The sequence below is a fragment of the Trachemys scripta genome, chromosome 7, assembly GCF_013100865.1.
Source record: "Trachemys scripta elegans isolate TJP31775 chromosome 7, CAS_Tse_1.0, whole genome shotgun sequence".
Classification (NCBI taxonomy): Eukaryota; Metazoa; Chordata; order Testudines; family Emydidae; genus Trachemys; species Trachemys scripta.
The window spans coordinates 41501371-41515180 of NC_048304.1; the positions used below are offsets into that span (position 1 = coordinate 41501371).

A 13810-nucleotide genomic window follows, 5' to 3' on the forward strand; every position below is an offset into this window, starting at 1 on the left:
CTTCACTTGGTGACATGCTGCTTTTTGTGCTCTAGCAATGATGGGTGGGACCGGATAGTACTGTAGACCTGGGATGACCAGCAGTGGTGGCAGAACTTTAGAATGTCCCTAGACATTTTCCTGGAAATCTGTGCAGTTTGCCCCAGAGTCTCAGCAGCAGAACACCTAGATGAGAGCTGCCCTCAGCCTGGCCATTGTCATTTGGAATCTCCCTACTCCTGATTGCTACCTGTCAGTAGCTAACCAGTTTGGTGTCAGTGGATCAACCATCTCATGGACTCATAGACTTAAAGGCTTGAAGGGACTTCACCCACTCGTTCCTATAATAGACCTATAACCTCTGGCTGAATTGCCGAAGTCTTCAAATCTTGATTTAAAGACTTGAAGTTACAGAGACTCCAGCATTTACTCTAGTTCAAACCAGCAAGTGACCCATGTCCCATGCTGCAGAAAGGAAGATGAAAACCCCCCATGGTCTCTGTCAATCTGACCCAGGGGAAATTTCCTTCCTAACCTCAAATAGGGGAATCTGTTAGAGCCTCAGCACGTGGGTGAGACTTATCAGCCAGACACGTGGGAAGGAATTCTCTGTAGTAACTCAGAGCCCTCCATGTCTAATGTCCCATCCCTAGTCGTTGGAAATATTTGCTAATAGAAGATGCAGATGGGCCATGTAACATTGTAGGCAGCCTCATCATACCATCCACTCCATAAACTTATCAAGCTCAGTCTTCAAACAAGTTAGATTTTTTTGCCCCCTCTGCTCCCCTTGGAAGGCTTTTCAAGAACTTCACCCCTCTTAGTTAGAAACCTTAATCTAAATTTCAAGTTTGATAAACAACAGGACCAAAAGAATGCCACCATAGCTAAACAGCAGAATAAAAGAGGTGGTTAAAGGCAAAAGGGCATCCTTTAAAAATTGGAAGTTAAACCCTACTGAGGAAAATCAAAAGGAGTATAAACTGTGGCAAGTCAAGTTAAAAATATAATTAGGTTGGCCAAAAAAAGAATTGGAAGTGCAGTTAGTAAAAGATGCACGCTAACATCATTTTTTTTTTTTTTTAAGTACATCAGAAGCAGGAACCCTGACAAAAAATCAGTGGGTCACTGGATGATTAAGGTGCTAAATGAGCACTGAAGAAAGACAAAGCCATTGCAGAGAAGCTAAATGAATTCTTTGCATTGGTCTTCACTGCAGAGGATGTGAGGAAGATTCCCATACCTGAGCCATTCTTTTTAGGTGACAGATCTGAGGTAATTGCGATGTTGGATTTACAATCAGAATTAAAATTGGAGAAGGCCAAACCAAAGAGAAAATACTTTTCTTCTTTATCCAATAAAGATTCATCCATGCCTCTAATCCAGTGGTCACCAACTGGTTGAGGTCAATTGTGGAGAGTCTCCCAGTTGATCGCGATCTCCGGTGGTGCAGGGGGGCTGCTGCTAAGGCAGACTCTCTGCCTGCTCTGCAGCGTTTTTCGTACTTTGCCGATTTATAAATATTTATTATCTACAGAAATATATTTTCATCTGTTTGTGGGTGTATAGTGAAATCAACGTTTACTAAGATTTACCCATAAAAATCAAATCCTTTCAAGCCTAAGTATAAGCTAGTCAGAACCAAGATAGATTTAGTTCTGTATATAATGACTGAGATATATATTTAAAAAAAGTTCAGGGTTTCATGTCAACAGATGTTTAAGCCAGACTGGAAACATAATGAGCATCTTGTGGTCTACCATTGTGTTCCATTGTCAAAAAATTTTACCTAGCTTGTGCTTACTGTTAATAGAAGATTGCAGGCCTTGTAGCAAAATATTATATCATCTCATTTGGCTGTTTTACACCTATTGTTCTCAGTGGGATTAATTCTGTCTGAAAGAAATTCTAGTTAAAGTTGAGATACAGGAAATTTAAGAGAACCCCAAGCAGCAATTAGCATTTTCTCATTTTTTCTCATTTTTTGGACTGTAAGGGTATGTCTACACTACGAAATTAAGTTGATTTTATAGAAGTCGATTTTTAGAAATCGATTTTATGCAGTCGATTGTGTATGTCCTCACTAAGTGCATTAAGTTGGCGGAGTGTGTTCTCACTACCGTGGCTAGTATTGACTCATGGAGCAGTGCACTGTGGGAAGCTATCGCACAGTTTCCGCTGCCCCTTGGAATTATGGGTTAAACTCCCAATGCCTGATGGGGAAAAAACATTGTTGCAGGTGGTTTTGGGTACATGTTGTCACTCTCCCCTCTCTTACTCCCTCTGTGAAAGCAAATGCAGACAATCATTTCGTGCCTTTTTGCCTGGGTTACCTGTGCAGACACCATAGCACGGCAAGCATGGAGCCCGCTCAGCTCACCACTGCTGTTGCGAGCATTGTAAACACCTCGCTTATTATACTGCAGTATGTGCAGTACCTGGCTAAGAGACGGCAGCACGAGGACAATTGTGATGAGGACATGGACACAGACGTTCCCGAAAGCATGGGCTCTGGCAATTGGGACATCATGGTGGCAGTGGGGCTGGTTGATACAGTGAATGCTGATTCTGGGCCCGGCAAACAAGCACAGACTTGTGGGACCGCAGTGTTGCAGGTATGGGATGATTCCCAGTGGCTGCGAAAGTTTTGCATGCGTAAGGACACTTTCCTGGAACTCTGTGAGTAGCTTTCCTCCGCCCTGAAGCACAGGAATACGAAGATGAGAGCTGCCCTGACTGTTGAGAAGCGAGTGGCGATAGCACTATGGAAGCTTGCAACGCCTGACTGCTACCGGTCAGTCGGGAATCATTTGGAGTGGGCAAATCTACTGTTGGGACTGCTGTGATTCAAATAGCCAATGCAATCACTGACGTTCTGCTATCAAGGGTAGTGACTCTGGAAAATGTGCAGGTCATAGTGGATGGCTTTGCTGCAATGGTTTTCCCTAACTGTGGTGGGGCGATAGACAGAATGCATATCCCTATCTTGGCACTGGACCACCTTGCCAACCAGTACATAAACCACGAGGGGTACTTCTCAATGGTGCTACAAGCCCTGGTGGATCACAAGGGATGTTTCACCGACATCAACGTGGAGTGGCTGGGAAAGGTGCATGACGCTCGCATCTTTAGGAACTCCGGGCTGTTTGAGCAGCTGCAAGAAGGGATTTACTTCCCAGACCAGAAAATTACTGTTGGGGATGTTGAAATGCCAATAGTTCTCCTTGGAGAGCCAGCCTACCCCTTGCTCCCATGGCTCATGAAGCCATATACAGGCAGTCTGGACAGTAGTAAGGAGCAGTTCAACTATAGGCTGAGCAAGTGCAGAATGGTTGTAGAATGTGCCTTTGGATGTTTAAAAGCTCGCTGGCGCTGTTTGCTGACTAGGTTAGACCTCAGCGCAGCCAGTATTCCCATTGTTATTACTGCTTTCTGTGTGCTCCATAATATCTGTGAGAGTAAGGGGGAGATGTTTATGGCGGGGTCGAAGGTTGAGGCAAATCGCTTGGCTGCCAATTTTGAACAGCCAGACACCAGGGCTATTAGAAGAGCACAAGTAGGCGCACTGCGCATCGGAGAGGCTTTGAAAACTGGTTTCATGACTGGTCAGGCTATGGTGTGACAGTTGCGTGTTTTTCTCCTTGATGCAAACCCGCCCCCTTTGTTGATTTTAAGTCCCTGTAAGCCAACCACCCTCCCCCCTTTGGTCACAGTTGGCAAAGGAAATAAAGTCACTATTGTTTTGAAACCATGCATTCTTTCTTTCTTAAAAAAAAAAAAAAGGGAGATAACTGATAAGGTTTCCCAGGTGGGGGCAGGGAAGGATAAGGCCACATTGCTTATTGTAGCCACACTACAAATCAAAACTGTTTGAATGACAACCTTCTGTTGCTTGGGCCATCCTCTGGAGTGCAGTGGCTGGGTGCCGGAGCCTCCCCCCCGCATTCTTGGTGAGAAGGATATGGAACTTGGGAAGGAGGGCAGGCGGTTGTACAGTGGATGCAGCGGCGGTCTGTGCTCTTGTTGGCTTTACTGCAGCACCACCAGATGCCTGAGCATCTCCGTTTGCTTCCCCATTAGCCTCAGCTTTGCATCCTGCCTCTTCTCATTGCGCTCACTTAATGCTTTCCTGGACTCTGCCACTGAATGCCTCAAGGCATTCAGCTGTGCCCTATCAGTGCGGCAGGACTGCATGAGCTCGGAAAACTTGTCATCGCATGTGGTTTTTTTCGCCTTCTAATCTGCAATAACCTCAGGGACGGAAATGGTAGGGGGAGCATAGAAAAATTTGCACCTGCGGGGGGATAAAAAGGGAGAGTAAAATTTAAGGTGATACATTTCTGAGAACAAAATAGAGATTCTTTCACAGTGAATCAAGCAATTCACAGCAGACAGCACATGTGCTTTAGGTACAAGGTCGCATTTTTCCTTTTATTTTGAGTGCCTGCTGGTATGGTGACACATCACACATGCTGCTGTCTCTTAGCCACATGGCTGGGCAACAGAACTTGGTTTCCAGGCAGCCACGGTAAACCAAAGGGTACGCGGGTTTGGCTTCTAATGCCTTGATAAAATGTGGGAATGTTTTCAAACTGCAGCGTCCTCCTTTCCCATAGCAAGCAATGCCGGTTGGGTTTGCCATTTAAAAGGAGGGGCTGTGGTTTTCGGGTGAATTTACAAAAATTCGCCTATTTCAACCAGGTGACCATGAATGTTCTTTCCTTGCTGGAGCTCGTTTGCAATTCTGGGGGGACTGCATGGTCACCTGTTCTGCTGAGCTCGCCACGCTGACCAAACAGGAAATGAAATTCAAAAGTTCCCGGGGCTTTTCCTGTGTACCTGGCTAGTGCATTGGAGTTGAAAGTGCTGTCCAGAGCGGTCACATTGGAGCCCTCTGGGATAGCTCCCGGAGGCCAATACCATCGATTTGCGTCCGCACTACCCCAAATTTGACCCAGCAAGGTCGATTTTAGCGCTACTCCCCTCATCGGGGAGGAGTACAGAAATCAATCTTAAGAGCCCTTTAGGTCGACGGAATGGGGTTGCTTGTGTAGACGCATTAATTATAAAATCAACCTAACCCTGCTAAATTCAACCTAACCCTGTAATGTAGACCAGGGATAAGTAAAGTAAGGTATTTTCTGCCCCAACCAGACACTGTGCTGGCTCCATTATTGGTTCTTACACATATTTACTGACAGCCTATTCTAAGACATGCTTCCCATACTAATTTTAACCCAAAATCAATACTAAGAGTACAGAGTGTCAGGCGGTCTGGAGTGGCTCACGAGCGTGAGTGCCAACCTCAGTGCAGACTGTCCAGGAACATGGCACAAACTCCAAACTGGTTGCATGTTAGATTTCACCAGCGAAGTAACAAATAGTGCTTTAGGAGTTCACACAACTGCCTTAACAAGGAGTCACAGACAGTCTCCTTAGGCACTCTGGTTTATCATGCCACCCAGGGAAGCTTGACTGTGTGATAGATGGTCCCTTACACTAAAAATCGTGATAATATTCAGGTTACTCCCAGTCCCAAAGGACCAGTCACTTATCCCAGGTCAGTTGCATCCCAGCTCAATTTCCCCCCCAGGTCTCTCACCCAAGAAAATGCCTGTAGCCAATCCTGTAATAAACCTACTAAAGACTTTTTAACTAAGAGAAAGAAACATGAGAGTTATTTACAATAAAATATAATAGAAATTTCTCTAATAAAACAAACTCTATATTTCCTTTAGGGCTATCCCAAACTAAATATCTGGGGACTCCTGACTTATGCTTAGAAATCTTCACACGTTAGAGTTCAAGCAGTATAGCAATGACATTCCTTCTGGTCAGGGATTTTTATTCCCTTCCCTGTAACATTCAAACAGGTGTGGCACCTATCTCCTCTGTGTATACGAGCACAGGCAGTCAGCAAAGTCTTAGTCCTTTGATGCTTTACAGTAGCTCATTTGATTTCAATAAGCCTTCTTGGGTACAGGACGAACACTTAACAATAATTAATGCGTCTTTCCTGTTTGGTGAGTTACACAGTTATAGAGGTATATCGAGTGTTTCTATTATAAAACTTTATACCATGGGCTACAGATGTTATAGGTAAGATCAATACATGCAGCATTCTACAAGTATTTCATCAAATCTAAACACATTCTTATCAACTTAACATCTATTTTAACAATGCTAACACAGATATATGCCAGACAGGTTTCCAGCTATGCATTTGTCTGTGTTCAGTGAGGCCTGGAGCCTTGGCATGGGCTGACACCTGGTCTGCTAATGTCACATTGAGATATTATATATTCCATTGATGTTTTTTATGGAATTAAGAAATTTTGAGCAGTTTTATTAAAAACGTAATTATAGATGTGAACTCAAAAACCTAAAGTTCTGGGGGAAATGATTCAAATATTGGTTTCTTGAGGGCTTAATAAGGGATAGAACCTTGTCACTTTTTGTTTTTTTCAAGCCAGCACAATGCGGCCCTAATCGTGCTTGAGTGCTTGTGCACTAGCATAATGTAAATTATTAACAACAAAAATAGCGGGGCTCAATCCTGTATTCATTTTGCATACAGAAGTTCCATTGATTTAACAGAATTATTTCATGTGAAGAAATACTGGCTCAGGCTAATATAACTATGCCACAAATATAGGAACATCTCTGTTTTAAGTTAAAATGTATGTTTTGATTAATAGACTATCTTGTTGCTCCTTAGAAAATCCAATTTCAAGGCTAACTTGAGCAGTTGAACATAATACAAGCAGAGATTGAGAACTTGATATTGATTGTGTCTCAAAGATGTAGCTGAGTTATGCAAAGCCCAGTTGATAGTTGAGAAAATCATAGTAGTCTTGGGATTAAATATTGGTCCATATAGGTAGAAAGTAAGGTGTGGGGAGTGGTATTTTCTAAAAGTGTTGGAAAATACTGATGCTAAAAATAAATTGTTGTGTTGATATTGCCATGACTAATGTCATGGTTTTGAAAATGAGCTAATGACCCGTTGATTATTGCTCAGATATACTATGGTCATGAAAACTGTATTCTGATGGTCCAAGAAAGTGAGAAGAGTCTCTGTTGTTATAGAGATGTGTCTGAGAAGTACAGGAGGGGAGAGATCTTACTTGAATCCTTAAAGCCCCTAACAGTGGGTGCGAAGGGCAGAAGTCAGGGTTCAGAAATATGAAAACCAATATATATTAAAATAAAAAATGACCATATCTAAAAGAGATGATGTAATGCGCTAAAACTATATACATTTCTTTCTTATTTGTTTTTATATCTTTTGTTTTGATAGTATGTTCCTTGAGTCCCATATTGTCTGTTTACATCTTATTAGCAGTAGTACTACAGAAATTTTAAAAACTAACATCTCGATCCTCCAATGAGCACTGCAGAGATACCCATTGCCTTAAATTAGCGTGTATGTGGAGGGTTCTTCCATTATGCAACTTGTTGCAAGTTCTGGGCTTAAGAAACAAATATAATTAATTTAGCTATAAATTATTTAGCAGAAAAAACCCATGTCATATATACTCATCATAGATGCTTTTTACCAGAACTGCCTGAAGGCACTACATAGGTTGTTCTTTTTTTCTCCACAGTGCCGAAGAACGAGGAAACCTTCTGCTGTTTTTCAGAAGCCTTTCATCCTTTGCTGAGTGGTGTGAACATCGCAAATGCACCTTCAAACATTTCAAGGTAGTGTGTGACAAGACATTCTGTATATTTCATCCTTTATCATTCCTAAGTGTTGATATTAATAAGAGTTTTATGATAAAAGGGCAAATTGAGCATAAGTATTACTCTCCATAGCACTTTTCAGAATAATAGAACAATCTTAATTTTGAGTAGAACTCACTTTTTAATTATACTACTATTGAACTTGAAATTGGAGGAGAAAAAACATTATCCAAAGGTTTATAGACTTACTGGCTGTTTTGTGTCCCATATGTACAAAAGACAAATTCTTTATTAATGTGTCATTTAAGTTGATTTTGTCATAGTATTTTTCATATTCTTGTTCAGACAAATTGCAGTCTGATTAAATCAAGTGTAAAAGCATCAGTGAAATTTAAAATACTGTGCCGACTGCAACCTTCATGTGAGTGGGTCTTTCTCTGGCTAGTTGAAAGAAAAGGGGTGTTGCCCTTTTGCAGCAGGTGTGGAGAAGGGAGAAAATTTATTAGGATGGACAAGAAGGTCAGGAAGCAGTTGGGGCCAGGTCAGGAGAAGGTCACTGGTTTGCCTTTCCTGCTGACTGGAAGGGGTGGGGGCGGTATTTATAATCCGTGCAGACATGGTAGACCCTCTTTACCAGGATCAGGATGCCAGCATGACTGTAAAAACATCAGTGAGATAGGAAATACTATATATATCTGAAGTGTTTTTTGAAATGTTTTCAAGTGGTGAAAATAAGCCAATCTTTTAGTAGGTAGTACAACTGAGTTTTCTTTTCAGAATAACTAATGCAAAATAATATGTCAAAATAACGCAACATTTGTAGGCTACATCACATCTAAACACTGCTTCTCAGCTGTGATGAGCAATAATTTGGATTTGAGCCTCTCAATCTTTTCATATCTCTGGAAGGCAATATTCCCATTCGGAGCTGTTTGGTATAGGCAGGGGAGCAATTGTCCCTTAATTTTAATTGGAGAATACAGTTAACTTTAAACTACATTGTTCTTCAGCTAGTTTACTTCTCGCCATTGTTTTGTATAATTTTTCATGTAAATAATAATTTGTTCCTTAGTGGTGTTTCATTCATTCTGCTATAGTTTTATTGGGAAGAACAGTGATTTAAGTTTTAAAAAATAAATCAATTGGCAAAATATGTACTCAGCATACCATCTCAAAGAAATAAAATTTATTTATTCCCTGGAATTTTTATAAAAAACATTAATTTCAAATGTTACCTCTTGTAGCAAAAAAAAAAAAAAAAAAAAAAAAAAAACCTTAAAAAAGATGTGACTGGCAGTAGTGGACCTCATATAAAAATGTCATGGGATTTACCCGTTCAAATCCATTAGAACTGTAATGGCATAAGATGTCATGCTACAGTTTTGTGGTGGTGGTGGTGGTTGGCTTTTTTTTAACTAAAATGCCTTATTAGGGATAAAGGTTTAACCAACCAACCATAAAATAAAGAAATATGCAAGAAAAAAAATTGGGTAACCTCTTCGTACCAGACATGAACCTTTCACTGTAGTCCAGGAAAGGAGAAGATTCCAAAGATATAGCTACAGAACTTGAGAACAGACGCAAGGACTTCCTCTTTTTTGACAGGGTATTTTACATGCTTACAAATTGAAATGGTTGTTTATGCGCAATCTAACCCTGAAGTTGATATTCAAATGATCTATCTTCATTCTGTCATTGCTCAAGAAAACTCCCATTGGTCCTTTGTAAACCTGGAGGATTTCAGCCCATGTGTAGTCTATTGAAAAAAACATAGTAAGAGCCAATGGAAAATTTAAGAAAAAATGGAATATTTGAGTCAACTTTTCCCCATTTTTATGGATATTTTAAAATTTATTTTACATATTTGTATTGGGATGACGTGGCTGTTGATATATGCATGATTACTAGCCAGGGAGGTGATGTTAAAATGTGTCTTGAAAGTAGAATAAGCGTATATATTGAGGCAAAAATCAGCTCAGCAAAGCAGCGGAATGGTTGCGTATTCTGACAGAATGATTACAGATTTTGTCAATTCTACTTTTATCTGTTAATGCGGGATTAATTATGTTGCAGTCATGTTCACAGCTGAGAATTTAAGGTATCAAAACATGAGTCGTTCTGTAGCAAAATATAAACCAATTTGTTTCTGTAATATTTTTTATTTTTCAGAGGTCTTAGACAATAAAAATATAGTATAAGTAATAGTAAAAACCACCAAGAGTCACAACAGCAATTTCAAGGTCTGAGGTCCTATAAATGCTGTTAAGTACTGTATTTGAAGGTACATGATGTTGTAATAGCATAGTTATAGCATAGCTTGATAACTATTCAAATAGCTGTCTGTAATGCCAGTGAAAAAGCAAACAGAAAAGAACTTATCTAAACAAAAACATGTTCATTAAATGAAGAGATAGCAAATTAAGATTTATTAATGGAGAATGTACCTGAGGAGGGCTTGTGTATGGTAAGGTTAACACTAGTTTGATATTATGTGGTTCAAGATAGAGTAGGGGCTTAAATTCATTAAAAGGTCCAAGAATCGCTATGACTTTGCTATGAAAGATGTGCCATTGAACAGAATTATGAAAGTGAACTGTGATCCTGTACAGTTTTCTTACAAGCCATGGAACTTTCATGGTAATACAATTTTACTTTATTTTTTTATCCGTAAGGTTTTAGTTGAAGTTTCCAACTGTTTAAAGGATGTTCTGCCATTGAATAAAGTTGTGTGATGGCTTTTAGGCTATGAGAATATTTTTTTCTTGACTTAGAAAATAGCCGGAACCCTCTTAGAGGTATTTCTATTAGATTTTTCTTATTTTTTATTAGTATTCATAAGTGTGCTAGGCATTTGAATGGACACACAGTGCTTTTCCCTTGTTTTTTTTATTTCAACATGCACAACTACAGTAGGCATATGCCAAGCTCATTTAACTAACTTATCAACATTTTTTCTTAGCCCCAAGATGACAAATAGATATCTTGGTAAAATTTTTAAGCTATAAAAATAATTATACACAAAGGACATTACTCGCCTTCTTAAATACTTCCTTAAATCAGTTTTACCACCTTTCTTATTACTTCCTTTCCTGAACAGTCATTTTCTCTGAATTAACCTCAGTTCAACCTAAAATCTGCTGTGTACCCATTACTTTTTTGTACATTTAACATAATTCTTTTTCTCCTTTAATATCTTATTTTATGATTACAAACACACTCTTTTACATCACTGTTCTGTATTGTTCCTCCAGTACATTCATAGAGGTTTTTGCTCATGTGATGCTCAACTCCTTTGTTTTTGTTGCTCTTTCTAACTCCTGTTAAAGGGTTATGTAGAAAGCTTTCAATCATTGACTTTCCTCCAAAAATCAACCTGACCTCAAAATTCTATCATTCAGTCTCTTAGTAATAGAATTAACTGACCACACATGGCTAAAATATGATCTAGCCTCCCTAGTTAAACATTTTATGTATAGTAAAGACTGTTGATATTATCATGGAAGTTCCTTGCTAGTATTCTTCCAGCTACTGCAGAATCCTTCATAGGTATGCTCAGAGGTACAGTGCAAGAATGGCACTGCACATGCTAACATGGTGGGCCATTTGCTACTGGTGATGTTGTGGTAATTTTATCGTGCTCAGATATCTTCTGTCCACCATGAAATACTCTACCCTTTTCTGTTTTCGGTTGTAATGTAACAATGGAGACGATCTGTAACCCAATTATTTTCTGATGCGTAGGGAGATTTCCTAATTCTGTCCTGGAGCAAGAATGTGGTGGGTAAAGATTAATATTATCTTTTATGATATGAAAAAGAAATCTTTGCCATCACTAACTGATCTTGCCACCCTGAAGTGCTCTAATCCCTAGTATCACTGTACACACAGTTACTCCTGTTCCTCTTTGGGGTCTTATATGAAGAAGCAGAAAGAAGGAGGTAGCGGAAGACATGAGGGCATATGGATCATTGATGCTAGGAGCTGCAATGATGCTTTATTGGTCCTTAGTTCATGTGTGTAAATTCCATGATAGCAGCCATTAAGTGTGTAAACTCTATGAATATAGTAACTTTTTACAGTAAATGTCAGTCATTCCAAAATCCATTTTGAAGTTAAAAAGGGGGCAGGTTTGAAGATAATTGCAACTTATTATGCAGCTCTTTTAAAAACATTGGCAAAAGTGAACTTTTCTCTTCCCATGTTTTGTAACAGTGTTTGAATAACGATAGAGCTGCATGCATTCTTATTTTAAGTTGATAATTTTTAAAGCTTAAAACTTAACATTTAAAGAGATACTGTCAACATGATGTATTTTAAAATTGACTTTTAAAAATTTCTGTTACCTGACAAAGCACCTTGCACAATGTAACTATTTTTTTCCCCCTGTCTTTTTCTGTTACACTGATATTTTAAGGGACTTCTCATAATCAATTACATCTTTACTAAATGACTATGCATGGAAATAATGAAACTGACTATTGGCAAAGTGTTGTCAAACACAAAGAGAACACAATTGTTTGTGTGGTTTTTTTTTTTGTTAATTTGCAATTTTTTAATGTTAAGTTTTATGGTATAAGTTGACTGTGGCCCTTTACCCAAAAAGATTTGTGAGCTGTTGAACATATTGTCATCTGAAAGTAAGATTTTTTTTCTATTATGCCTAGAAAGACAGGAGAGACAATTTGTAGATACAAAAAAAGTATGTCTCATGTATGAAAAATCCAAAGTTCATATGGAAATGTTGGTCCTACAATTCCTCTTGGAGCCAGCTTTCAAAATAATTATTAATTTCCTTGTGAATTAACTTATATTTTTCCAAAGCATACAGTTCTGTTTGAAAGAATATTTTCATTAAAGATTAGTTTTAAAATGGATAATTAAAAGACACTAGTAAAACATGTAAGACAGGCCTATTAAGCCAATTTCATCTCTGATATAAGTGCATTGACTTCAATGGAGTTAGATCACTGATTAATTTGACCCATTTTGTTCAAATGAATTAGCAGAATATGAAGAAATACTTTTTTTGATCAAAAATGTATTGTTCACTAAAAAGTTTTTGTAGTTTTCATATTTAGGCATGTGGTTCATTTAGAAGTCTGGTAAATATACATATTAAAAATTTGGAAAAAAATCTTTTAAAAAACCCTGACATCTCACTAAGATACTACCTCAGATCTTAATCCTTTTGAAAGCCATTTTCACTTCTCTTAGTCCCTGAATATTACATGCAAAAGACTTTATTAATGAACATCTTGAATAATAAGGAACAGAAAAGATTTTCTTGCTTCAATTCTTAGAGTTTATGATGCAAAATATTAATGTTAACTAATAAGTAGTAAACATAACAAATTGAACACTCTTTATCCATCAGTATGACAAATGTAATGATTCTACAATTACTTTCTTTTCTATGAAAAAAATTACTAGAAGAGGATTAAGAAAAACATACTTTTTGGGGACCCTTTTTACTTTCCCAAGCATGATTAATGAGTATAGACCTGTTAAGAGACTTAGAGGACCACTTGTTCTTGACAACATTGTGATAATTTTACCAGACATATAAGGAATGTTTTCTGAGATAAGAGAGACAGGAAGAGGTTCAAAGATGTCACAAACAATCAGCAGAAAAAATGATAATTTGACTGCTAAGGTATATTTTTTTGGCTTTATTATTAATGCACCTAGGGGCGGGTGAGCAATGGTTAAAATAGTACTATTAGTACGGAAAATAAAAAAGGATACACCTACACTAAAAATAAAGATTGATACAGTATTCAGTTTACAATAGACATCTTAATCTATGGGGCTTGATACAGCATCACCATTTTGTCTGTTGTGTTAGATTTTGTATGAATGTTATGACCAGATGACTTTGCACAGTATTACACTGAAGCCTTTTGTTACAGGGTCATATTTGGAAATAATGACAGTGTTGCTTATGGTGTGTTTTATTGTAGTATGAAGGACCACTCTGAACATGAGATTTTTGTTTTGATGATTTGCTGGAGGGCAATAAAATATTACTAAGTGGGAGTGCTTTGGACGGCAGTTTTTTATTTGTTTCAAATGTCTGATAAGGAATTTGGGACAGTCAGCTGATTGGGTTGCCACAAGTAACCAGTTTGTTTTTAGTAAATGCCAC

General features: G+C 38.4%; 1 protein-coding gene across 3 annotated transcripts in view; it reads left to right on the forward strand.

Moving 5' to 3' along the window:
* CENPP (centromere protein P) overlaps nt 1–13810 on the forward strand; it is a 329199-nt gene that overhangs the window by 22674 nt on the left and 292715 nt on the right. For all 3 annotated transcript variants that reach the window (XM_034775713.1, XM_034775712.1, XM_034775714.1), the window contains one exon: nt 7587–7683. In XM_034775713.1, the coding sequence (XP_034631604.1) occupies nt 7587–7683 (97 nt within the window). The remainder of the gene's footprint in view (nt 1–7586; nt 7684–13810) is intronic.